This window comes from Paramacrobiotus metropolitanus, unplaced genomic scaffold (genome assembly GCF_019649055.1).
Source record: "Paramacrobiotus metropolitanus isolate TYO unplaced genomic scaffold, Prichtersi_v1.0 Parri_scaffold0000237, whole genome shotgun sequence".
Lineage (NCBI taxonomy): Eukaryota > Metazoa > Tardigrada > Eutardigrada > Parachela > Macrobiotidae > Paramacrobiotus > Paramacrobiotus metropolitanus.
Genome location: NW_026570457.1, coordinates 70535 through 96237, shown reverse-complemented (window position 1 = coordinate 96237; position 25703 = coordinate 70535). Strand labels below are relative to the sequence as shown.

Here is a 25703-nt window from a genome sequence, read left to right as displayed (position 1 = left end):
ACAACACAGACACGTCATCCGCTTGACGCCACAGGCGTGAGGGTGTACGTGAGTGCAGCCATGGCTCTCAGGTAGATTACTGGAACCATAACACATATTGCTGAGTTGAGTCTCGTTTTTAGGTGCTATTCCGTCTGCGGAGCTCCGCACGGCCTTTCTATTTCCAATGTGGCGCCCTCCGGATCAGAGAATAAAAAAATCAGAAACGAAATGAAAAAGCAGCACTAATCTAAACTGCCATCAAAATCAAACACAGTTTTGATTGCATATTAGCGGGCCATTAGCAGGGAATGTTCGGCTTTTACTGCTTTTCAAATCTTATGCTGTTTGACTAATAATTCCATGATGATTGGATAGCCCGCACCAATCGGCACATTGTTATCGTTACGCCTAGTGGTTTCGCACAAATGTGGTTTAGGTGAAACTCGGCTACTCACAGAACGGATAGAGTTCGATAAGCCAATGCGAGCGGACATACTAACGTGCTCCGTTGATATGTGAGTCATATCAACGCAACACGCTACGATCTCACTTTTTCGGAGGTGTGGCGTGTTTACAGCAGAAATGTTACTGTAAGCGGCTCCGCAAGTTATACCACAGGTTTGTGCACGGAAAACTGCACCCACGCAGCGTGTGCATGCCCATGCATTCGCCTGCGATCAATGCACACTCTGGGTACTGTTTTCCCGTGCACAAACTCTGTGGTATAACTTGGTGGAGCCGCTACAGTAATGCTACAAAGTAGCAACTGTACAGGAGAGGAAGGCCTGATCATCAGTGACTTCGTCATTCAAATCACAAATTCATCGTCTCGTTTTACCGTACACTCAACCGAAGATCAAAACACAATCGGAGAACTTCGGAAATGCAGCACACACAAAGCGAGACTCCCAGTTCCCGAGGCTCAGCCTGCAAAATCAGATAAAGCAAATAATGTTAAATAGGAAAACAAAGCAGACTTCTCTAATGCCAGAGACCGGAAACGCACCACTGACCTTTACACTGTGATCGCAACATTCAGTCTGACAAGAAATCCATGAACTTCTTTGTGCTCTTCACCAGTCCACCTGCCGAACGGAATTCCCTTTGGGACCAGCCTCTCTGATTCTCGTTTGCCATTCTGAGACTATTTGTTACCATGACCAATGAATTTTTCCTTCATAGATACACCAGCCAAAGAACATTGGTGTAAGACTGGACTGTACCCCAATCGTTGCTGTTCTCCTCGCGCATTGCTCGGATAAGTGCTTATTGCCAGCGATAGCTGTGTGGTGTCTGTTCAAAATTTCTAACAGATTTTTGGGGCACAGTTCAAAGCTAATCCGTTACAAAACACTGCAAGCACCAGGGCAATTTTTTTATAAAGAACCTGTCAACTAGATTCGTAGTTTAAACTGACAGTTTCGAAAGCTTAAAGTGACAGATTAGAAAATTTAAAGAAACCCAGAGTTTTGAAAGACTTCTAGAATGTCTGACCATGACTTTGTATGTAGCCGCGAACATCGCGCTTTAACAAAATGCAGTTGTAAGACACAAAATATTTTCCAAGTGTGTGTCGAGCGCCCGGCTGCTGTATGTCTTGCAAATGATGCTGACTGGTTAATGGTTATAACTGAACATAACGCGGACGGTGTCCTCCAAGCGGCCCGGTATTTGGGAAATTTTGTCTGAATTTGACACTCGTTTGGATAGTATCCATGGGCTATACTGTTGCGGGGGCTGCCGAAACGGTAAAGATCACACTGCCTAAATTCGGATTGCCGATGAGGAGAACCCCCTACACACAAAACAATATTCACATCAACTTTGCAGCTACAATATTTTGCTATGTTTTTGAGGGCGGGCGAGAGTCGTGCCACTTGTTTTTTGTTTCAACGTTGAAGTTTGGAAATCATGCGTGCTGCGTGGTAATGCTATGAGCGTGTTATGTATGGTCCCATCTCATGCTAATTGGGACAAATTCTTTATTTGAATTGTTATTATTTAGCGATCGCTCGCTTTGTACAATATATTGCACATGTGAACGGGACCCCGTTGTGTCTGGACTTCGGGCTCATTAACTTTGGCTGCTTTGTAGATCCTATCTCGTTTAGATCCTATCCTACCTCGGATCCTATCAGTGCGATTACAAACACATTCGAATAAAATAAATCACATTCTAAGCTTCATTTTAACCAATGCTACGGGCTTGAACCCGGTAGTCCAGTTATACGTGGTCCCTAGCTCTGTTTGTGAGCTAAGCAATCGCTGCCGCGTCGCTCGCCTGGAGCCTGACGTTGCAAGTGTTTATCTACCGCGTCCATTTTAATTATATGGCTAAGGCTATTTTGCCGCAGTTTTCTACAGTGTGTCAAAATAGCCTTTTGCTATTTTGCCGCACACTGCGTTAAAATAGCCTTTAGCTATTTTGCCGCAGTATGGTAGGCAAAATAGACATTTGCTATTTTGCCGCGCACTGCGTTTAAAAAGCCTTTTGCTATTTTGCCGCAAATACTCCGGCAAAATAGCCACTTCGTAATTATATTCGTAGCCGACATGTGATTCTCCGACGATCGGCATATCATTCCAAAAACAATTTATATATGACGATCGTCATCCGGCAGTTTATATCTATATTTATGTCCAATGATCGACACGCGCGCCCAGACGAGCGTCTTTTGGCAGTGTGCTATACGTTTTGTGATGGCCAGAACAGGAAGTATATATATAACATAATAGTACCTGTATTACAATTCTATGATTAATAATATGAGTATGGCACAATTATAGACACAATTAAAACTGCACTGGGAGTGCAATCCCAGTGCACGTGAACTGGTGTTGAGGAACGACGGATCAATAAATAATATTATTTCCGTACCGCGCTGCTGGCAGGAAGAGATATTGTGGGTGGAACGGCAGGGTAAGGAATGCCAGTGGAGGAGGAATATGCGTTCCCATTTATGATGATGTGAGCCTGACCGGAGACCTGCAACGGATGGCGTTGAATTATTTCTTCGGAGTTCGTGAATGCGATCGCTCGATGCGACAGAAATCCCTACGTACGTACGTGTACAGTCGTACACGTACAGGATACTAAGCTAGGGATAAACCTGGGAACATTTCTACTTGTCACTCACCAAAGTGTTACTGGTTCTGGTGAGCTGCAGCGAAACAAAAATGAGAAAATTTAGCTGCAGCGAAACAAACGAAACAAAAATGTTCTGCAGATTGTGTATTGATAAGAATGCTGGCAACCAGTACAGTAATGTGAATTTAATATCATCAGTGTTTTACTGTCAAAGCGCTCCCAGGTGGTCCGACGATCTCGTACAAACAAAAACCCATACTGGTGCTACCTGCATCCAATTGTAAAGTGGTTGTAGTGGCAAGCGTGAGTTGAACGCAGCCCCCGCACTCTAAAAAGTAGTAACCATTTCTGATTGTTGAGTTCTAACTAAGGGCGTATGGAGATTACATCAGGGACCTTTGTTCTCCAGCACTTACTGCCGCCGCCAGACAGAATGCCTGAAGTAGCGCATCTCGTGTCCAGCGGTGTCGTTGTGGTCGTCGTCATCGTGGTGGTAGTGGTGGAACTGGTGGTGGTGGGCACCGTTGGACAAGTAGGTGTCGTTGGACATGCCGGGGTCGTTGCAGAACACACCGGACACGACGTGGTACTCGGGCAGGTTATTGCGCTAGGGCAAGTTGTCGTAGCTGCAGAAACACACCGCAATGGCACACTAATTCAGCAGTTAAACTCTTAAGTTCCATAAAATATTAAGGTATCCTATACTTACCGGAATCCGCTTAAATCTATGCCAAATTTCTTAAATAAAATATTTTATTTAAAGCTAATATACACTTGGACAGTGTGCACGTGGGCACAGAGCGAACTCGAGAATACGTACTTATTATCAGTCATTCTTAATATATATGTGTAGATGTAGTCAGTAAACGAAGCGTCCAACCTGGAATGAAGGAGCACGAGCGTGCTTGGGCCAGCGTGGCATGCGTACGTGTGAACGGTAAGGTCATCCGCGTTAGATGTTAGGATTTTTTACAGGGAAGTCATACGCGTACACTATGACTACGAGCAAGATTATTAGAGTGCAGGAAGTCGTAGTGCAAGCGCTAGCTAGCCAATGCAGTCCAAGATTGGCCGTCAAAGAGTAGCAATCAGCATTAATGTTAAATGGTCGAAGTGTAAGGAAATTACAGTGAATACCACAATAATATAGAAAAGATATAAATGATGGAAAGTACAAGGCGCACTTTACGTTACACATACGAGTACCTGTATGTGCAGCAAAATTAAATCGCACCATTGACACATTAATGATATATAGACAACGGTCCGGCAAAGAGGTGGATCCAAGAATCCACTTTTTTGTCGGCGGGGTATACATGTATGACAAACAGAACATGACTATATTACTGTTCTCCGCACCAAGATTATTAGCTAATTTTAAGCAGCTTACTTGTTGCGGTAGTTGTGGGATAACGTACACATTTAGAGCCATCCTGATAAGACAGTGAAGGATCACAGATACATTTCCCGTTAGCGTTACAAATCGATGCCGAGTCGGCACAGCGGTGCCCAATACCGGCACAGTGGCAGCTGAGGGCGGCCCTGGAGGTGGATCCAGCGCAGGACATTTCAAATGTGACATCAGCGGGACTGCCGACGTCCACCAACTTGCGGGTTAATGCTGGCGTGTCTGCCTGGGCGCTGGAACTGGGAGCGGCGGTCAGCAGAGTAGGCGCAGGGGATTGTCTGGCGGTTTGTCCGAAAAAGCTAAAGATACCTAGCGGGAGAACCTGTTGACCAGTCGTCTCTTGATACTGCCAAGCTATGCTGCTTAAGGCCAAACACATCGAAAAAATCCTCGCCATCTCTGCACTCTGGAGCCAACGCTCGAATGAAACGGTTAGTCATTGTCAGAACATCTCGCAACCGTTTCTCCAACCGAGTTGCTGCGAACGGCATCAACAGCGGCAGAAATTTCCATTACAATGGCGGTATCAAGGTGAGAACGATCGTTCTGTCCGTGTAGGCGAGATTGACAGCGTGATTGCCGTTGTCGCATGATACTTCGCGCGTGAAATGCCTGGACCGTTAGACACGTATTCAACAAAAGTTTACGGACTAGTTGCCGGCGCACCGCCAGACAGTTTTGTTTAAAGACACGCGGTCACTCGAGACCTCAATTTTGGTAACGCCGACATTTCGCGGTTAAAAATTTTGCCAGCCTATTAGAGTTGACACCGATTTCCGCTGTGCGTCATCCCAGCAGAACTACGTCAAGAAAAAAATGTATTTATTAAAGAATTAAATAAATATTTTATGTGTTTATACTTGCCCTCGGAGGTCATAAATAATCAGTCGTATACATGTAATTACAGTTAAAAAATATTGTCCATAAAGCGTGGCTAGAGCTACAATCGGACATGCGTTCGGTACCCTTTTTTAACTGCAGTCACGTGTTTACCGTAAGTTCATTGGGCGGTCGCAGCGGGCTACTTACGTATAGTTGTATACCCTATAGTGTTCTATTCTTTTGCAGTCACCGCCTATTGGTATCAAAAAACAAACGTTTTGTTGTCTACGTCGTCCATGTTTGTTCAAGTTAAAGAGAGGTGCATGTGTTCAAGAAGACAACGAATTATCTATAGATTATTAGTTACGAAGCTCATAAAATGTATTTCGTAACTAATATCCTAGAAGTCTAGACAACTCGTTGTCTTTAAAATGTTATTCGACGCATCTACAAAATATTATTTAACGCATTGTTGCGTCTTTACCGACTGCGTGGTTGTACTTGTACAGCTGCTATGGTGTTGTGCTATTCGCAACGGTGCGGTGCTGTTTACTTTTTTAATAAGGTTCAGTTCTGAATATTTTGTATGTTTATATCAGTTTGTCATGCACAAGCCCAGAAAGTCAATCATTGCTTAGTTAAATAAAGATCCCAACTGAAGCCCTCAGTGATATTAGGAAACCTGCACAAAAGCAAACAAACATCGAAATTGTTTTTTGGACTATATACTGAATTTTCTCTCCCAGCTCGTACCTACCCTTTAGACAGCTTACGGTATTAAGCGTACCCGATACCCAACCAGCATTTGCGTGATATATGATAAAGGTCAGCAACGGTTGCCGAAAACACTCACCAGAGATTCCAGCTATAAATATTCTTGAAGTCCGCCGGCTTACTGCCTGCAGGTGGCGGTTTTCTATGATAAGTGCTCTCTGCAGTTCTCAATGTCTTTTTCGGTAGTTCAACAATGCTTTCGGGTACCCGACTCCGTGTGAACTGGACCGTGGAAACAGTGAACTGTCGATTAAAGAATTCAATAGAGGTCGAAGCAAATTGTTTCAGACTCTGATAGCCATAGGTCACTTTAAAACCAGCGCGTAACGGAATCCGTCATATATTATTTTCTTACAAATTTAAACATATTTCCGGCTATAAGAGCATCAGGATTTTACGACGTAGAGGGTTTTTAAAAGTTCTAAATGCCAGCGCGCTCGTGCTAGTGGTCATCACAAAAGACCGGTCAGCAGCTCAAAACATCTCCAAGTAAAACAAATACTTCTATGCGTTTTACCGCGAGAAATTCATTTTGTTTCTAAAACCATTTTGTTTGTTTATTAATTTTGTTTTAGTGTAAAAAAAACAATAATTAGCGCCAAACTGACTTAAATTAAAAAGTCATCCTTAATTTAGAAAAAAGATTCTGGATCAGGAAAATTTGCTGATTTTGAATTTGTAATCGGTTTTGGAAAGAATAAAATCCTAGCCAGACAACATGCTTTGCTGGTATCCTAATGAAGCTCACGATGTAATCCAAAACAACCTCCATATATCTCAAGCTGAAGCGGGAAAATTGGCATAACTCATGTTATTTAGACGAACTCTTTCCATTGCAGTCCGTGTTCACGGACGGCGTGGGCGCGTTGGCACTTCATTCCCTCCGCTTATTCCTTATAAGAATCGCGACTTTGTGGAGTTCATGGCATAGCTGCCTTCAGTTTAGCGATGCGAGAGGATGTTTAAGTACAAACCGTGACCTTTATAGTATTTCACACTATAGCGAAGTAATCAATAAGTATATTACTGCGACCTTTCATTAACTTTAGAATACACTTCATGGCTCTTTCCGAAACTCTGTTCTTAAAATTAGTGAAGGAGACTGTCGTAGCGTAGTGGACATTTATCTGGGATCTGCTTTTTGACGTCGTGGTCAACGACGTGAACTACTGTATACCTGTCTGGAGGACACTATGAAATATCTGCACCGCAGTTACAGACCCTTGGAATCCTGCCAATTGGGTGTCAAACTAAGCCCGCGGTAGAACGACATGTTCCGCTGGACGGCGTGTCTGCCCAGCACTATGTCACCGCCATCTTTTCCCTCAAGGAACCAGCCACACCGGACGAACAGTACGAAAGCCGCGGAATAGCCGGAGACTGTCGCCGCCGCTGCCCGCCTACTACCACATCTTCAACTCCAACCACACCCGCACCCTGTGGGGCCACATGCCAACGAGGACAAACGCGGCAACGACACAGCGAAAAAGCTCTACCGGACTCTGCATTCGGCGCTTTTTCACAATCCGCAGTGGACGGGACAGGGCACGCCCAACGTCTGCACCTGCCTGGATTATTACAGGAAGCAGCTGAAACGCCGCTGGCCGGGGCGATGACTTTGATCTGTTGCGGTTGGCCAACAACGGGATTCTGCTGCTGAACGTCGCCCTGACTCGCAGTGCTGGCGCCAAGAACGCCGAAGAAAAGCTGTGGTGTGCGTTCAGCCGGGCGCTGATCCTGAAACTCAGCGCGGATTATCCGCACCGGATTCTGTTCCAGTTTTTTGGGTCGCATGAATTTGACGCGTCGAAGATGTACACCAGCGGGATAACGATTAATTTGCCGCATCAAGGTAATCTGCCGAATTATGCTGAGTATAAGACTGTGGAGTATACGCGCTTGAAACTGAATGCACCGGAGGAAATGCAAAATCCCTACCTCCCCGTATGGCGGACAAGGAGGAAAATCCGGTGGATGTGTCAGCACGAGGCAGGCGGGTTGAGGGCGTGGAAGCGGTCATCGCCATGCTGAAGAACGGTTTCCCGGCAGACGATGCAGTGGTGCCGGAATGCCCAGCGGAGATTATGCTGCTAATTTCCAACTGACCCGACAGACGCTGGTGGCTTTTCTGGGGAATCCCGCTAATTGACGCTGATGGACGATGATAAAGACTTGCCGGATCGACTATTAAGAAGGATGACAATCGCCACTTTAGCACGCTTTTGGTGCCTTCTGGCAAAAAATACAAATGCCGGCTACCGTTTCAAGGATGAATGCACATTATCTGACATACAAGCTGGTGTTTTCCTTAGTAACTGCTATACTTCGCACAGATATACTGCTGCTGCTGATTGGCTGGCTGGCTTTCCTGCTTTCATACGATACTTAGAGAAAAACATACAAAATTTCTTGCAGTTCCATCGGTTTTATTTATTTTGTCCATTTTTCCGGTGCGTATTTTCCGGTATAGGTGATTGTTATTGCGGAATTACGAATATGATAGAAACGAGCTTATTGTTTTTTTTAATAAATGCTAAAAACCATAGAAATAACTGTACACGAATGCTTGCTGATTAATTTACAGTTAAGCTACCTGCAGTCCTCTGCGTAAATACTATGAGATGCCTGTAGTATTAAATATTTGTACAGACGCAGAATTTGTGCTATGATTTCTAATTGATGTCATCGTTTAACTACCGGAAGTGTACAATTTCTCCCCTCAGTAATACATGTATAGTGTGTATACTGTACATAATCAGCGTTAATAATTTGCTTGCGAGTATGTGAAATTGTGAATCAATGTAGCATTGTTATTTACGCTTATTGCGCTAACATAGACAGACATTTTTGTACAATAAACAGTTATAATTAAATCTTGTAAACGCCATTCCAGGGACTTATGGCATTTGTTTAAAAATCTGAATCGCTTGCTTGTGGAACGTCAACGAAGGCTGAATATACCAAACACACATTTTCGCTCGTTTAATAATTCAATACCAACTGTATGTCACGCAGATAAAATAGGACAGGGTCTTAATATGGAACTACATACGTAACAGGCAATAGCCAAAAAAACAGTGGTTGTAGGTGCTGTTTCATTTGTAAGCATCAAAAAAGCAAATTGAGTCTCCACTCACTCTCCCGCTTCCTTTACAAGATAAAATACTCAAAATATATTTTGAATACGGCTATATAGCCGTATTGCTTCTTTTAGCAACCGCTGGACTGAAAGTCTGAAATGCTGTTTGAGCCGCACACTTACAATATAGCGCCTATCCGGTTCGGTTTGACATAACTATTGACATGTTTAAACTGGTAAGGTTATCACAAAGTATCAATCAAATCTAATTGTGTCCTGCCAGATTTGCCGACAAAATGTAATACACGAAGGATACGCGATCATTCTATCTTATTCTCCTGATATCCGGAAACCCGGTGTATTTCAACCAACCAAAAAATGCCGCTTTATTTTGATAGCCCGGAGCACACTAATTACTTCACAAGGACAAACTATTTACTGGCATATCCAGGTGATCACCCTCACAAAGTCGATCCACCCCAAGAACCCTAACAAAGCCGCAACATTCTTTCACCAACAACTTATAAATAGACGCCATATCAATGTATCAATTTTTTTGTCGGATGGCTTCTCCGTTGAAATGATTGTTTGTACAGAATATCCGGCCATATCACATGTTCATCAGCATTAAAATGATCATTAGATTCAATCATTCAGTACGTCACAACTGGTCATATATGGGCAACACTCAGTTCATTCTGACTTCATGCATAAGAACAACAACATCGATACTGAAGTATCCTCTACTTTGCCCTTGATCAAGAACCACAATCGATGTATCCTAATTAACAGCACGCCCAGGGAGCGATCTCCGGTTGATAGTGTACACTGTACAGATAGGGAGTATGTGTGCCACTGTGCATTCGTGCCTTTGAAGAATACCTCGAGTTTGAAGAACAATTGTGTACGTGTACTTATAGTTCTATACTTTAAAACCGAGGTACTCAGTTGGTGTACTTCGTGAAAATAAAACATTATCACTTTAAATGCGAGGTTTCAAATCCCATGCTACTGTATATATGAACGTCAAAAAACAGAAGGTTTTTGGACTACCTGCTGCCGTAACGAAACTATTAAAAAAAATACGAACTAAATCAAGGAAACGCCGGCACAGGAACATGGAATCAATTATTCGTATACATGTACGAAAACTTGCATTTCAGCGCACTCCCAAAAAGTTTTTCGCATTGTTTAATGATATTATTCTATAGCCAAAAGATTTGTACATACATGAGCGTGAAAACCGCTTAGTGCGCGCAACATCCGATTGGAGAGTCACGGATGAAATCTAAAATTTGGTTTAAAACGCATAAGGGTGTGCCAAAAGTATCCTTATGAACACGATATTCAAATTGTGCATTAAAACGCAGATTGACATGAAGATGGCTTTTATAGCTAATTAGATTTCCACCATTGTCCCCACATTTTAGAATGGTTTACAGCATTTTCGAATTGCATTTCACTATTTGAAAAACATGATGGCAGCCAGGTTCGGTGCAAAAAAAGATCCTTTTGAGAATCCGCAGTTTCGTTGGTTGTTACTACAGTCTGTATGTGCATTATTTTTCCTCCGAGCTGGCTAAAGCTACTAAAGAAGTTGAGATAAGAGTAGCTCTATTTCCGACTGGTCGTGGTTGGGAAGTGCAATTTCACCATCGCACACAACGTCTTTCCTTTCTGTTTCTATATTGCACGACATGGGCCCCCACCGATTCTTATCTCAACTTCTTATGTATTTCATGGAGCGAAAGGTTAAGGATGTTGATGTACAAGTATGAGATGATATGCAAGGATGAAGAGGAGGATCCGGAACCCGGAAGCCTGCTGAAAGAGAAGACACGAAAGGAAAACACAAGAGATGCGTGAAGTTATACGTTACCTGTCCGACGCTAGATGGTAGCTGAAGCGTATGAGAAATCCATCAACCTGGCGCTACAGGGCATGAAGATCGAAGAGACCGAAAGGTCACGGCAAACAAGTGGGATCAAGTGGGTAACCTGTTACGTCACGAGACTATCCGAAGATGATAATGCACGTCGACGAAGTAGAGGAATGACCCCTGACAATAGGTGAAAGGTCACCCAGAGGTCAGTTTGAACAGCCTCACTTGGAAAGAGAAGACCAGAGCAAAAGCCTGAAGTTAATCAGATCGAGTAACAAGACTCTACTTTTGTTGGGATTACAACTCTTGACATTACAATGGGCGACGAGCGCCTTATATAGCCCTGGGCACCGCAAGTGCTGGCTCTTCGTACGCGCAGGTACGGGTCTGAGAACAATAGGGATTTAGAATCTAACCAATACAAGACATCTAAGGACACGTGGACTAATCACACCGCTGCATCTCTACACGTGGACTAATGAGAACAAGAGGTCAGCTAATACACTAGAACAATAGGTTGAGCTCGTTGACCGAAGCGCGGTCAAGTCGAAATGGCAAGTCGCGGTCAAAGTTCTCTGCTGGGGATTTCTGAGAAGTCGATACTCGGAGTCGCGGTCATGACTCGCGTAGAAGTTGTAGTAAAGCCTAAGCCTTAGTAGTAGGGGTAGAAGTAGTAAAGTAGTACCGATGTGTACTAAGGGACGCCAGTACACGTCAGTATATAAGACCGCTTCCAGAACCTTTCCATCTCACAGTATAATTACCGACTTGATTGACCTCTTAATGTACCGAAAGCTTAAACTGTACACTTTCATGTGTAGTAGTAGTAATGGGTGTTTGCAAAGTTCTGACCTTTGTGGGTGTCGTTCTCCTGGCCCTTGCTGATTTTGGATCTGGCCAAATCAACGAAGCGCCCGGTGTTCCCGCCAGTGCTGGTAGTTTGGAGAGGGCTCTATTAGCCGGTTATCCCAGCGTGCCGTGCCGATCCAGCCTCCTGCCCTTGCTCCAGGAATGTCATGCCGTCAACAACACCGCGGATCTTCTGCACCTCCTGCAGCGAGCACCATCCCTGTTCCCAACCGAATGCCATACCATGGTGGAATCCTTCCAAACGGGCGTCTTAAGGGGCATCCTTTTTACGGAGACCAGACCCACAACAGGGTCCAATCGACGCAAACGCGGCATCGTGCGAGGACAGGGGGCGAGCTGGCTGCAACGAACCGAGGAGCCGCAGATGACCTTTGCCGGCAGTGTTGCGGGCGGCCATGTGGGCATGATTGTTGGTGGTATCGCCGGAAATCTTCCGGGTGCTTTGTTGGGAGCGGAGGTCGGGGCCGCAATCGGAAGCGGCTTGGTCCAAGGATATTATATGTTTAGGGACTGAGCCTGGTTTGTAATGCTCCAGTTAAATTCAAAATTATTTGACAACTGTCACAGAAAGTTCTTCTTTGCTAGTTGGTGTTATTGAATTCTCAGTGATTGTTTACTCACCGTATGGTGCAAATGCAGTAAATTGAGTTAGAAGTCAGGTAATAGGTATTGCTTTGCACACTTTATTGATACGAGAACAAGTGATAAAGATGAAAAGCCCCACAATAACTTTTCTTCGAAAGCAGAAAACCTTGCTTAAGCATTTCGTGACTGCAGTATTCTCGTAGCAAAAGGTTGTTCCAGAAACACTAGAAGTTACTCTACAGGAAATAATATAGTGAAACGTGCATACCGTAATTTGTGATAGAACTGAGAACTCATTCACTCGCACTAGTTCGGAATTATGTATCCACCAAGAAGGCTATAACAAAATATATCTGCATTTTTATCTACGTTACGATTGATCGGATAGCAAGCCTTCCTCTGCGGTATCGGTATGGTCACAGTTAAAGTACCGACGGCTGCAGTTATCAATTATTAAATTGTTAAATTACGATTATTTCGGTTCCTGTTACAGCGAGTACTCAGCGCAAATGTCAATCGTGCAGTCGTAATATACGAAACAATAGCCGGTAGGCATTAACACTCGCACTATTCCAGGTTCGACTGCGTTGCATTTTCCAATGTGACGTGGAGACAGATAGGCTGATCTCGCGCCGTTCGGCATTAGTCGGCAAATTTCAATTTAAGAATAAGCAGTGAGGATTCATTTTAATCTTTTAACAAAAGGAAACAGAAAAAACACTTTTTGTGGGAAGAATCGAAAAGGAAAAAAACGGGAATTGCAAGATAAAACTGCATTGCGCGGTCACACCGGGCGGTTGTGATTACTTCAAGCGCCGGAAGTCCAAACATTCTCTCGGAAGTCCATAAATTTTCGTCATTAATAACTTTCAGCTTGGGGATTTTCTTAAAATCATAAATGAAGCTAGATATAAAATTGATTTTCACAGGAATACAGGTCAACTTACGAGTATATATCATTTTTATTTGGCAGTAACCACTACTCATAACAAAATGCCTGCGCGCTGTACTCTGTACACTAAATAAAATGACTCATTTAAACACTGAAAAAAACAACCAACCTTGAGGAGAACGCTCATGGACGTAACCAGGGCCATCGTATGGATGGCTAGTGCACGTCAGAGTTCGCCAGCTTTGCCAGTCCGAAAATTCGATTCCACTCATGATAAAGAAATCAAGTGCCGTGCAGAGCAGCATCTGTCTTTTTAATCTGGTAAAGGTAAGTCATAAGTCATAATGTATTTTACTAGAAGTATCACAACTTGAGGCACCTGCGCCACCATCCTTCATCCTATACGTTGGTGTATATCTATATTCCGGATAACTTTGATTCCGCCGGACTCTCGTCCCAGACTCTCACCGACCATAAACCGTCACCTATATCCGATAGCTAGATTCTGGTACCGAGTCCTTCTTCGCACTACGTTATACAGAAAAACAGTTTTTATCACCCAAAACTTTGGGGACACATCGACTACGCCAGTAAAACACGAGCAAATCCGCATGGGAAAACTACGTGCGTTTTACGTGATGCGTTCAGATATTTGAACACCAAATCCGCTCAACTCACGGTAGGTTTACATTCAACTTTCATATTTTTTTAAAAAAACGTTTTACTCGGGGCTGGGCATTTTCAAGCCTGGCTGCTCGCCGCAGTGGTGCAGCGGTCGTGGCGCGGTATCGGTACCGAAATCTGGATTCTGGACGCGCCCGCTACCGGTCGCATGTTTGGACTGTCTGTTGGATAACAGTCGTAATTGCATAAATGATAAATCATACGCATTTGGGCTTTCAGCTGGCATTTCCTAAGCAGGACGCTACAAGCCCAGAATTCGCCCGCAGACAGCCGGTTTCTTTTGCAGGAAGGAACCGAATGGTTTGTCAGTTAATGATCAGAAGAGACTGGATGTCATGAGACTCGTTCCCTGGGACCGCGGTAAACCGCTGGTCGTTGCATGACTTGCCTGCGTGAATACCTTAGCCGCATCGACCGCATGTTGACTGTGTTGACTGTTAAATGTCGGGGCGCCGCCGGAGAAGTGTCTGTGATGAGAACACCCAATTATAAACTTCTGCCGTGATACACCTTTGTTCAAGAAGCATTTACCGCCGGTGGGGAGAAGGTATCAAGAAGCTTCTTGGCAAAGACGGAAACTAATACTGCCGCCTCCACTGGATAACAGGGAGTTCTTTCGGCAGTGATGGAGTATGCAAACACAGAGGGAAATAAGCAGTCTGTGTAATGAAAACTCTCCCGAGCTGGATAAAGAAGACATCTTTTCTTAGCAGCCGCATTTGCTGTTCTCTCTTGTGTTTCTGGGTTTGTGATTTGTGTTTTAGTGGGGCGTTTAATAAAGTATGAAGGATATGAATTGTACCAACACACCAGAATGCTTCCGTTCACCCTGCAGCTAGGCGGACTTGAGGGACATTCGGAGTGTCGGAGATAGAGTGCACAAGGAAGGTGCACAAATAGAGGCGGACTAAGGAGGACAAATCCACGGGCGAGAGCCCGTGGAAAGGATTTGGAAAGGAAATTGCCATGGAATTCCATGGAATCCGTGGATTTACGGAAATCCAAATGGATTTCCGTAAATCCAAGGATTTCTATAGTTTTCGTTGGAATACCGTTTTTAGCCGTCTAATTACATAACTATTAACAAAACACTATTTCAGTTATCGTCACGTGCTTAAATACTGCGCATTCATCACTTAAAACTTCATTCAAGCCTCCAGACAGAGTTAAGGGACACAGAACTATCTGTTTTTCCTAAAAAAAGGCAGTAATATTATACTACTAGAGTATAGTACAGATACCGCCGGTCTACAGTATAATACAGATACAGTATATCTTATTCAAGAGGCAAGAGGACAGTCCAAATACAGACTGTACTTATTTTACGTAGCCGCCCAAACTGACCCTTTTCGTTTACTTCTTTCTTGTGGAATAGGTCAAAAAAAGAAGTCTTCTTGATATATGTGACAGACGACAATACATGTACCTTTTCGAACAGATAATTTCATTGGATTGTCCTGTTGAATAAGATAATGCGTACTGCGTAATTTTATCCTTGTTTGTTTTCTGCTTAGTTTACTGAGTACAAACATGGCGTTGATGTAGTGCGGTTAAATGGACACTGGTACAGTACAGTAACTTGTCGCTGATACTGTACGAGTCATGCATGCGTACCCATGTTGCAATCTGGCGTTTTTCAATATCTTTGGCGCGTTGTTTTCTTTACCGGGCAAGCGCCAGAATAGGGACGGCCATTTTTCAAACAGAAAAATTGCAGTTACCGGTTGAAAACACAAAAGTTTTCAGTTTTAATTTTTACTCGACATTTCTGGGCACTTGGAATTCCAAATACAGGAATCGGGAATTCCAAGCAAAAACTGGAATTCCACGGATTTCCTATTTTCCATTTTCCAAATCCGAGCCGGTCGCATGGAGCGCGGATTTGGAAATTGGATTCCATCCGTGGAATTCCATTTTCCATGGACGGTCGTTCCTTAAGGCGGACAGAACGCTAACAAGCAAGCACTTGTCAAGCTGTGATCTTCTCATTATATAGATATCTGCACTTTTTTACGTTTGCTTCTGCAGTGTGGCACAAACTATCTAAACTGTGTCCAGCTAGTCGCCAAAACCGTATTACAGTATTAACCTCTCGCTGCCTTTAGCAATATAGGACGATATTACGATATTATTTTCCGTTGCAATAATCTCTCTGACTGGAGATACGCTAATATCGTATACTAGTATACATAATAAGCATCTCCGATTCTGTAAAAAAAGTGTAACCAGCTGAAATTGGTACGCCTAAGAATCACTTTTTTCCACCGGCGCCTTTATTATTGTTATCTCATTTTCTCAAAAATACGGCGCAGCGACGTACAGAATTGCTTTCGCCTAATAAATATCTAAGCGGACCAACCGTAGCATCCTTTGAAAACAATTATTGTAAAGTATCATAATTTACATCAGTCAGATTTACAACAGTTGCACGCTATTCATCTTGACCGTTGGTTAAACAGCTCTTAGGCAGGCACTTGAGTTGTAAATTCGGCTGCCTGCACCGCGTGCAAAATTCTAGCGGGCGATTCCACGTCGTGCGGCATGTTTGCAATGCCGACATATTATCTTCTGCAGCTTATTGCATCCGTCGACGCGGTCCTCCGCTGCGGCGTCCGACCGAAATCCAGCGCGTTTGTCGCAAGATTGAGTCTTCCCGTAGTGCTCCCCTAAGTGTGTGTGTTTGGTCAACGATGACCTGTACCTATGTGTACCTATGTGTACATATGAACGGAACACAACACCTGTAGACCGTGACCTTTGTTCAGTGAAATACCTGCCCACTACTACAATGCTAATGCTAGAGGCTAGACTGATGGTGAAGAGCGGACTGACTGACTGGCGGCCGGAAGGCCTCCTTATATATGAGGATGGCCGGCTGGGATGGGGTGGGGCTTCGGTGGTGACTGTACTGGATGACAGCAGTATGACAGGAAGTGACGTAAGGATATTGTCATATGATGTAATCTGATGCCGTCGACCGCTGACTGACCTTGACGGTGACGCATGGCGGTGTCTCCGTTACACGGTAGGTGCGGTATGCGCAAGAATGCGAGCAGGTGAAAATTGGGTGGTCACTAGACTCACTACAAATAGATTCCCTTATAATATCTAAGCCAATCAACCTTAACATCCTCCCAAAACAATTATTCTTAAGTTACCAGAAATATGATGCTGATTTGTGCTTCTGCATCCCATTCCCAGAGGTGGCTGTCATCACGTAACACCGAACGGGCAGGATAGGGCCTGTCAGAACTGTGGTGCTTCTCTTCGCAATGGCAGTACGAGTAGCGGAAGGCATGGGCGGCGAGTCGGGATAGTGGCGGCTGTGACTGCCCGGTTATCGGTTCATTCAACCTGAAAACACCAGCTCGTTTATGTAATCTTATGTATTCATACGTAGAACACCGCTTTAGTGCTCTTCAGCTTTTCTGCAACCGGACCGAATGGTACTTACAACTGTAGCATGAGGATTAGCCGGCTGCTGAACGAATGTTTGGCACACGTGAGCATCTCTTGGCAGGCTTCGTTGATGTCTTCCCAGTCACCGGCGGTAAATTCGGGGCACGCAGCGCTTAATACCTTCAAATAACATCGTAACCGATCAGTTTCACTAAGACCGCAGTGCAGCGCGGCTTTCTTCACGACAACATGGATTTCCTGCCGGACATCGGCCGGCGCGCTCCACAACCCGGCGATGGGGCCGAAGAGGGCGGGAACGAAGACGTCACGCAAATGCAGTACTTGGCAAGCCTGCATCAAATAGCGGAGGTTGGCCCACTCAAGTCGCTGCTTCTCGTGGTTCTGTGCTAGGACGCGAAAAGCAGCGCACATTCTTCAGGAAGATCAGCGGTAAACGCGTGACCTTGATCGAAAGGAACCGAGAGACATACAGGTCCAGCTCAGGGCTCAGATTCCCGTTCATTAGCGTCAACGATATAGTGGCTCGTGTCACGGCATTGTCCAGGACGTTCAGCAGATGAGTGCGGCTATATTTTCGCTCCTGGTCACGTGGACCATCGGGCAGTAAACTGGTCAGGTCGATAGCGACGTGGTGATTGCGGCAGCGACCGCTTAGAAAATCGTGCCAGAGTTTGCAAACTCTGCCATAAACAATAATTATTATGTACTTGCATGAGCCTTGAAAATTATATTTGCTGTTTTTATCATAGCTACACAGATGATCTTACGTTCCCTTTCAAACTGCACATCTTAAATCAGCATGGCTCGATGAAATTCGAGCAGCCGCTCGTCTCGTTTCCAAAGCTTACTTTTGAGCGTTAACGACACTGTGGATGTCTTCAATTTCCAGCACGATCCACTTCTGCATTTCACATGGCAGCATTCCCAGGGACGCGGAACGGCCTCGGTTGGCGTCCGTCTTATCGACTTTCAAAAGTTTTCCGGTCGCAATTTCATCAAACCGGGACGATTTTCGAACCAAATCTTTCAAATGCTCCTCACCAAAAATTTCCGGTTGACCGTTCGTATAGACGCAATAAACGCACTGGGTGTCAAGCCATATACGCACTGCTTTCATCCCCGGAATTTCGGTTAAAGCCCATAGCAGACGCTGCAGATCAATATGTTTCGCATCCTGTCCAAAATCGAGAGGAGCCGTCTGTTTCTGCAGCTGGCGACAGTATCCGAGAATGGAAAGTGTTTCATCGGTTTTCCGGTGAAACCGAGGATACATCCGCACAAAGCGCAGCTGGATTGGATGGACAAATTTATGAACGGGATTCTCATCGCCCTGTAGTGCCGCTTCTACACAGATTGGACCCGACTTACCAGTGTCGTGTATAAGCGTTCACGCCGGTTAAGGCTCCATGAACAATCTTTACTCTTCCACGCCTGTAATGCTCAATCGGCAGGCAACTCTATCTCAAACTGTAACAGATCCTTATGGTGGAAACACGAAGACTCAGGAACAAGAGAATCAGGAATCCCTCAGGAACACTCCAACAACGACATCCGGTCGCGAGTCCTGTGTGGATCGGCAAGAGCGAGGACGATTGTGTCACGAGCAAACCTGTATTCTATGCAATAATCCGGGAGCGATCATGTACATCAGAAGGAACAAGTATTGCTGTCTCTTTATCCAATTCACATCACAGTTCACAACGCATGGAAATCGTAATTAGAAAGCAGTCTCAGAAGTAAATCTCAGACTACTGATGCCGATATTAGTGACAACAAGAACTTATATAGACTCTGCGTTATGACATCATATACACCGCTAGTAAAAGAGAACAGCAAATCACAGTAGAGATTGACTAGATTATCTGTTATGTTGCAGGTGGAAGGCGGACAGTCAGCATCCGTACGTACACTCCGGCGTGTGATCCTACTCCCACACGTCACCAGAACCGTCAGGAAAGATGATGCGCGCCGGCTGGAAAACGTAAGGTTGGTCGGAGTTTGGCCGCAACGCAGCTTCAACCGGGGTTCCGAGGCAAAGATCCCTGGTTTGTGTTGCACTATGCCGCTGTACCTTTTCAGCGGGCAGCCAACAGGGTGGGCAGTTGTAACAAGAGAAATCCACCAGAACGCGTCGTCCTGGCCAGTCCACATCGCACAAATATCCCAAAATACACTGTCCTGTGGCGCATTCGTGTACAACTGGTTGCAGATTTTTCCCCAGGATTTGTCGGCAGTTGCCGTCGTCGGCGATAGAACTAGGATCAACGGGGAGTTTGACAGCGTTGAATGGATTTTTCTTAGCATCGACAACATAGTCTGGTTGAAAAGCGTCTTTGCTGCGTTGTCGAATGAGCGAAAGCGATTTCCATGGCTTGTGGATCCAGCGTTCGATGCGTGCTTTCGTCGAATGCGCTGTTGGGCCAGGACTGGTCATTTCCGTAGTTATGGTAGTTACATCTAAGTATCTAACTAGTAAGACAATTATATTTCGAGGTTTTCCAAAACAGGTAGGCAACGATAAGAATAAAATGGCATCTCAAACTGCGGTTTACTTAGGGCGCACGTGATTGCGTAAATGTGCTCGCTTAAAACGGAAAAATCGTTTACGTTGTGCCGACTGCGCGTTGTGAGGATAATCGATCGATGGTTTGTGGGAGCAGCATCATCCACGCATGGTATACGGCTCGTGTGAGATACACCGAGGGTCCGAGAGTGAAAGTGATGTACGTGTACAAAGGAAATGTACGTGTACAAGGAATTGTACAAATAGAGGCAAGAATGACATAAAATGCTGGATAATTTTTTGTGTTATTCCCCGCCTTTGTTTGCAGGAGTTACTGTGTAATTCGTTGTCATTCTGGGTCTTGATGATGGAGAGAAGTTCCGGAAAACTGTATTACTGGAAATTCAATAAGTGGAATATGCTGGAGCAAGCAGCAATGTTTGGAGGTACTCACATCGGGCATGTCACAAATGGTTAAAGTCCGGAATTTACGAGATGCCTCTGTTTCACTTTCCAAATACTGAAAAAGTGGACTGAAAAGTCGTATTTGAATAGTCGTGCAACTAAGCGCTACAGCTGAAATAGGGTTCACGGCTTCACGCATTAACAGAACTACGGAACTGCATCGTAGTGCATATGAATAGCCCTACGATTGCATTAACAATGCAGCTAAATAATTTTTTGAAGTATGTAATTCGCGTTTTTATACCTACCTAGCTATGTAGAAGCTACAACCCAGCAAAGGTGCGTTTCTGCCAATATCGGACCGACTAAAAAAAGAAAGTCATTTGTATACTTAAAGCTACAGAGTGTAGGTTTAATATGAATTTATTAAATACTAGAGACGGCGTAGAAGTGGTCGAGAGAGGGGAGCCGACCAAATACATATAGTTTCTGCCGCGAAAGAACTTTATCTCAGTAGCATTTGAGGGTTACGGCACGCACGTGCGAGAAGGCGCCTAGGCGCTTCTTGACAAATCGGGAAAAAATTGCCGCCGCCGTATATTGCCGCGGAGGCGCGGACAAAAACGACCGCAGGACTGCTTTCGAGCCTTGGCAGAGATTATCTGTACACAAGATACCATCATTCTCCAAAGAGAGGAGAAATGCAATGTGTATAATTTAAACTCTGGAGCAGGGCGAAATATTACTTTCTAGTAAGAAGTGCGTTTAATTCGCTAAATCGAAAGTAGTACATGCAGACGGACGCAGTCTCCACTTTACACCACAGGTCCACAGCTAGTATGTAGAGCCAGATTTTATAAATAACATACCACCCGGAGGGCGTGCATGTTTGCGGTCACCCAGCAGACAATAAACAGGCGGATATTCGCAGCTGCAGTCACGGGAGATCGTTCCGGTGCTCGTTGATTACAGATACCAACCCCCCAAAGAAAGCGGTCTGCACAAATGTTATGCTTCGTTGGTGCATAGTGCATAAAACGTCATGAGTCAGCAATCGACCTGAAATCATGCAGTAGCTCTTCGTTCTTTTCCAAACCAGAAAAGAATTATCACAACCGTTTCTATTACTACGATCTGATATGAAGTCTGAACTTTTGAATTCAAATCCCACTACAAGATGAAGAGTTTACGATCACGATGCGTGCAGGTTGCATCTGACACTGGCAGTGACGACAGTGAGTCACAACCAAGTGACAGCGAGCCAGGGTCGCCAGAAGTTGCAGAACCTGAACCGCGACGACAACGACAACGCGGCAAGATTGAGGGCGTGGATAAGCGGATGAAACGGTTATTACGAAAGGAGGAGCTAAGTGATGTACAGTTCACCGTTGGCCGAAACGTCGGCCAAGAGAACCTTCCGAGCACTCAAGTGAGTATACGACGCAAAGGACGCATACTGTTACCCTTGTGGTTCTCAAGCTGGCAGTCTGAAGTTCTGAACATAACGCCGATGATAACGGTCTACATTCTGACAGGTGCGTGTTGATCAGCAGTAGCGATGTCTTCTACGAAATATTCTGCGAAAATAAGGATACCGATACTATCGACGTTCCCGATATTTTTCCTGAGGCTTTCGAAAACATGCTCAGGTGTGTACGTGCATATACAATTAATTTTTATACATATATACTGTAGCGGCGTTAACAAGTTAGACCACAGAGTTGGTTTACCGTAAAAATGCGCACTGTTATACCCACGCTGCACGCGCATAATTCACGGCTTGAATCGCATTTTAAATTTACCGATCTTCAAATAGCAGATGTTTGCTTAATTCCGACTATTATTTTTCCACCAATATTTTTTGTATCATCAAAAAACGCCACTTTCTGCCTTCGAATGCTAAACCAAAAACCGTCCCCCCCCAGCGCAGGGGCACCCCAAAAACCACAACAAACGTACATGGTAAAATCAGAGCTCTAATTTGTATGCATTACTTTTAGCCTTCTGTAGTACAGTTTTTAACTAATTTTTAATTTTAGATATTATTAATTAGTTATAAAATGTTCAGTTACTCCAAAACATGAATGGTGCCTAAGGAACTCCGAATTTCTGCGTCGTGAATTTTGCCCGTTCAGCGTGGGTATATTCAGTGTGCATTTTTCCGGTAAACCAACTCTGTGGTCTAACTTGTTAACGCCGCTACAGTACCTATTGGCTGATTGGCATTAACGTCAACTGACATTATAATAATTAAATACGAGTACAGTAGTTGTTCGGTCCACAACTACAAAATTTGCCTGCGTGCGTGTATTTGGTAACATATTACTGGCATCTACATACCGCAGTTATCGAATTATAAGTTCTGATTGATAAAATATATTTGGAATTCTTCTCGGAGGGGGCTCCAATTACGAGCATGGGTCTGTATTACAGGGGTGCGTCCATGTTTCGCACTAAATCTTTCTTGGCACGAGGTAAAATTTGGAACGAATAAGACATAATTTTGATACAAATAGATACCTTAGCTGACATGTGAGCGCTTCACTTTGATCACCAAAATTTCCTAAAGTTCAAAAACTGCAACACTGTACCACTGTTGTTGCAGATGTTTTTGGCGATGTTTGTACTTGTACATAAGTGTAGGCATTTGAATTTTAAGTGAGCCTTACTATAAGATTACCGTATGTACGAACCTAAATTTTTAATAAATTTTATTTTACCATTTTTTAACTGAAGCCCATGGGCGTCTGTTTGGGAGGGGGGAGAGGGGGCTAATAAATTTCCAGTCTCCTGTACGGGAGGCTCCAGTTACCGAGGAGCTTGAATTTCGGGGAGGGAGGGGGAGCCTGTTATTACAGTATATTGGCTTTCCCGGATTTTTAATGTAAAATCTCTTATCAGTTGTTGATGTTGTATCTGCCTTTGATAGATATATATACACCGATGAGATCGACGTGACAGTGGAGGATGCCTTGGCAACGATGAAATGCGCCGAACAGTACGATTTACCGCCGCTCGCTGGCCATTGCCTCGACTCTATCCTCCGGGATCTGCATGCCAGCGACCAAAACTGCTTACGACATTTGGAGAAGGTACGTTTTCAAAGGGACTTTATGGTGGCATGTAAAATGAAACATATCAGTGACCGTGTATGATTGCACTTGTACAGGCGCTCACCCTGGCCTTCGCTGGCGACAGTGTACTTGAGAATTGCTGGCACTATGTGGACGTTCACTGCGAGAAAATTCTCAAGTCAGAACAATTCAACGAACTGCCGCTCACCACGCTGCGCATGATACTGGCAGGATAGCCTCTTGGCCGAGGAGAACAGTATTTACTTGGCAATGGATCGGTAAGTGGGCACGTGTTGTGCGGTAGTTTTCAGACGGCCTTTAAAACTTTATTTTTGATCTATCACACCACAGGAGCAGTAAATGAGCTGACAAAATTCTTCTTAATGGTTAATTAAGCCAACGTCCACTTTGATTAAATGATAAAACCGGTTTCACCAGTTGTCTCTCAGGAAGCCAATAATTGCGCCCCATGCGCACCTGATTGTGATGTACTTCGCATGGGGCCTTTAGTTTACTCATACAGTACGGGAAATTTTGTTTTCCCCCGCACATGTAATTTTGAACTTGTAAAAATTATTTTGAAATTTGAAAGAAAGGATGAAGAGCTGGTTCGGTGAAACAGCGATCTTGATTCTGTTGTGCGTTTCAATGCAAATCCTGATGAACATCGGTTGATAACTGGACTTCTGGTACACCTTCATGCGTACTAATTTTCGGAATTTCGGGAATTTCTTCCATTTATGACTCCCCCACCGGTTGTAACGCGCACGAACGGTTTCCCGCCGATATGTTCACATCATTTGGCTGTAAAATGTCATAAAACATTGCGAAAAAGTGTTTGAAGGTGTGCGAAAGGGAAGGTTTTCTTTCATACTTTTTGAAGTATCCACGAATTTGGTACCATGTACAGTACCGGCACACTTCCCATAAGCAGTAATACTCGTATATGGCGAGAGAAATCGAAAAAAAATGTGAAATGTAGGAATGACCACAGGAGATGTTATCTTGAGAATATTCCTCTTGAACTCGACCCTCAAAACTGTTTAACTGCAAATAAGGGAAGATTTATCACACTCGCCTCAGTGTTGAATTTGTGTCTAGGTGGGCAACAGCTGCCTGCGCCCGGAGCAACCGAGAGCCATCGGCCACCAACCGGCGCCAAATTCTGGGAGACTGTTGTACCTAATTCGATTTCCGCTCATGACCGACATCCAATTGGCTGACGGCCCGACTGACGTAAGACAACCTTATCCAAAAATCGGGAAATGGACTCAATTGTGCTGTAAATGAGCTTATCGGTGTAGAGTGGTCTGCTGGAGTCATCCGAATTAAAGGATATCTACCTGCAAAGACATGCCACTACAAAACGCCCGCTCCAGTTTCTGGCACAACCCCGACAGCCGCCGATTATCCGCGTTGATGGCGTGGCGTTCAAGCACAACGAGGAGGTGTTCGTGAATTATTGGCAGTACTGGTGTCCCGGTGCAAGGGTGATCGGAGTACGGGGTTCCATGGCCGTCTGCCTGGAAGCTGGCGGAGAAGAACTGGTGAGACAGAACCCGAAGCATATCGTTCGCGCAACCGACTACCTAGTCGCTTATCGACCCATCATGCACGGGAATGTAGGCAGTTACAAACAAGCATGGTACGTCCGAGCGGAGAATGGCCAGCATGCCATCACCGTGGCGGGCACTCAACGCCGCGTTGAATTCAGTGAGATATTTTTGGACCCTGCGTATGCCAGCTACTGGAAATCAGCTAGTGATGCCGATGATTTCCCGGTGCCCTCTCTTCGTTTCCACGAGGAAGCGCCCGCTGGATGCCGCTGGTTTGGCTTGAGCTGACGCGATTAGTCGTATTTAGCACTCCAGTGTTTTGTTGCATGTTTTTGGACTACTTTGCTCAGTTTGCTGTAACTGTAAGACTGATAACAGTATGCCCTGATTTATGAATTTTACGCAGAATGGTTCTATCAGTACGCTCTCTGAATACCTCTGTCGAAGATGGGCATTTGCAGTTTTTGCCATGGATGATTTTGTTAATTGTTGACATAGTTACGAACTTACAAGTTGTTGAGTAAAAAATTTAAAAGTTTTCTAAACATTTTAATCCAGTCTAAATCTTCTCGCTGTTTTCGTTGAGCCGGAAGAAGGCTCTACAGGGACTACGCTTATCCACCAATCATTAGACGATTCGTGATTACTTTTGCGTGCCGAGTTTTGCCAGACAACGGCA

General features: G+C 44.5%; 3 protein-coding genes across 5 annotated transcripts; 1 reads left to right on the top strand and 2 right to left on the bottom strand.

Moving 5' to 3' along the window:
- Positions 1-1393: 1393 nt before the first annotated feature.
- On the bottom strand, positions 1394-4894 carry LOC129601453 (integumentary mucin C.1-like). Of its 2 annotated transcripts, XM_055500265.1 has the most exons (6): positions 4461-4894; positions 3487-3696; positions 3277-3398; positions 3120-3143; positions 2861-2968; positions 1394-1777 (listed from the first exon to the last, which is right to left on the bottom strand). In XM_055500265.1, the coding sequence occupies exons 1-6, from the start codon at positions 4873-4875 to the stop codon at positions 1703-1705; spliced, it is 954 nt and encodes a 317-aa protein (XP_055356240.1). In that variant the 5' UTR covers positions 4876-4894; the 3' UTR covers positions 1394-1702. The 2 variants fall into 2 exon arrangements, with proteins under 2 accessions (XP_055356240.1, XP_055356239.1); XM_055500264.1 differs by lacking the exon at positions 3120-3143 and having other exon boundaries at positions 3339-3398.
- Positions 4895-16453: 11559 nt separating this feature from the next.
- Positions 16454-19484, bottom strand: LOC129601452 (uncharacterized). Of its 2 annotated transcripts, XR_008692231.1 has the most exons (5): positions 18855-19484; positions 18335-18774; positions 17521-18166; positions 17225-17420; positions 16454-17149 (listed from the first exon to the last, which is right to left on the bottom strand). XR_008692231.1 is itself a non-coding variant. In XM_055500263.1 (4 exons), the coding sequence occupies exons 2-4, from the start codon at positions 17895-17897 to the stop codon at positions 17147-17149; spliced, it is 576 nt and encodes a 191-aa protein (XP_055356238.1). In that variant the 5' UTR covers positions 17898-18166; positions 18335-19480; the 3' UTR covers positions 16454-17146. The 2 variants fall into 2 exon arrangements, 1 of the variants encoding a protein (XP_055356238.1); XM_055500263.1 differs by having other exon boundaries at positions 18335-19480.
- Positions 19485-21688: 2204 nt separating this feature from the next.
- On the top strand, positions 21689-25311 carry LOC129601458 (BTB/POZ domain-containing protein 3-like). The gene is made up of 6 exons (XM_055500269.1): positions 21689-21823; positions 21930-22043; positions 23324-23486; positions 23564-23746; positions 24570-24704; positions 24773-25311. Exons 1-4 carry the CDS (start codon positions 21768-21770, stop codon positions 23702-23704), a joined length of 474 nt encoding a protein of 157 aa, XP_055356244.1. The 5' UTR covers positions 21689-21767; the 3' UTR covers positions 23705-23746; positions 24570-24704; positions 24773-25311.
- Positions 25312-25703: the final 392 nt, after the last annotated feature.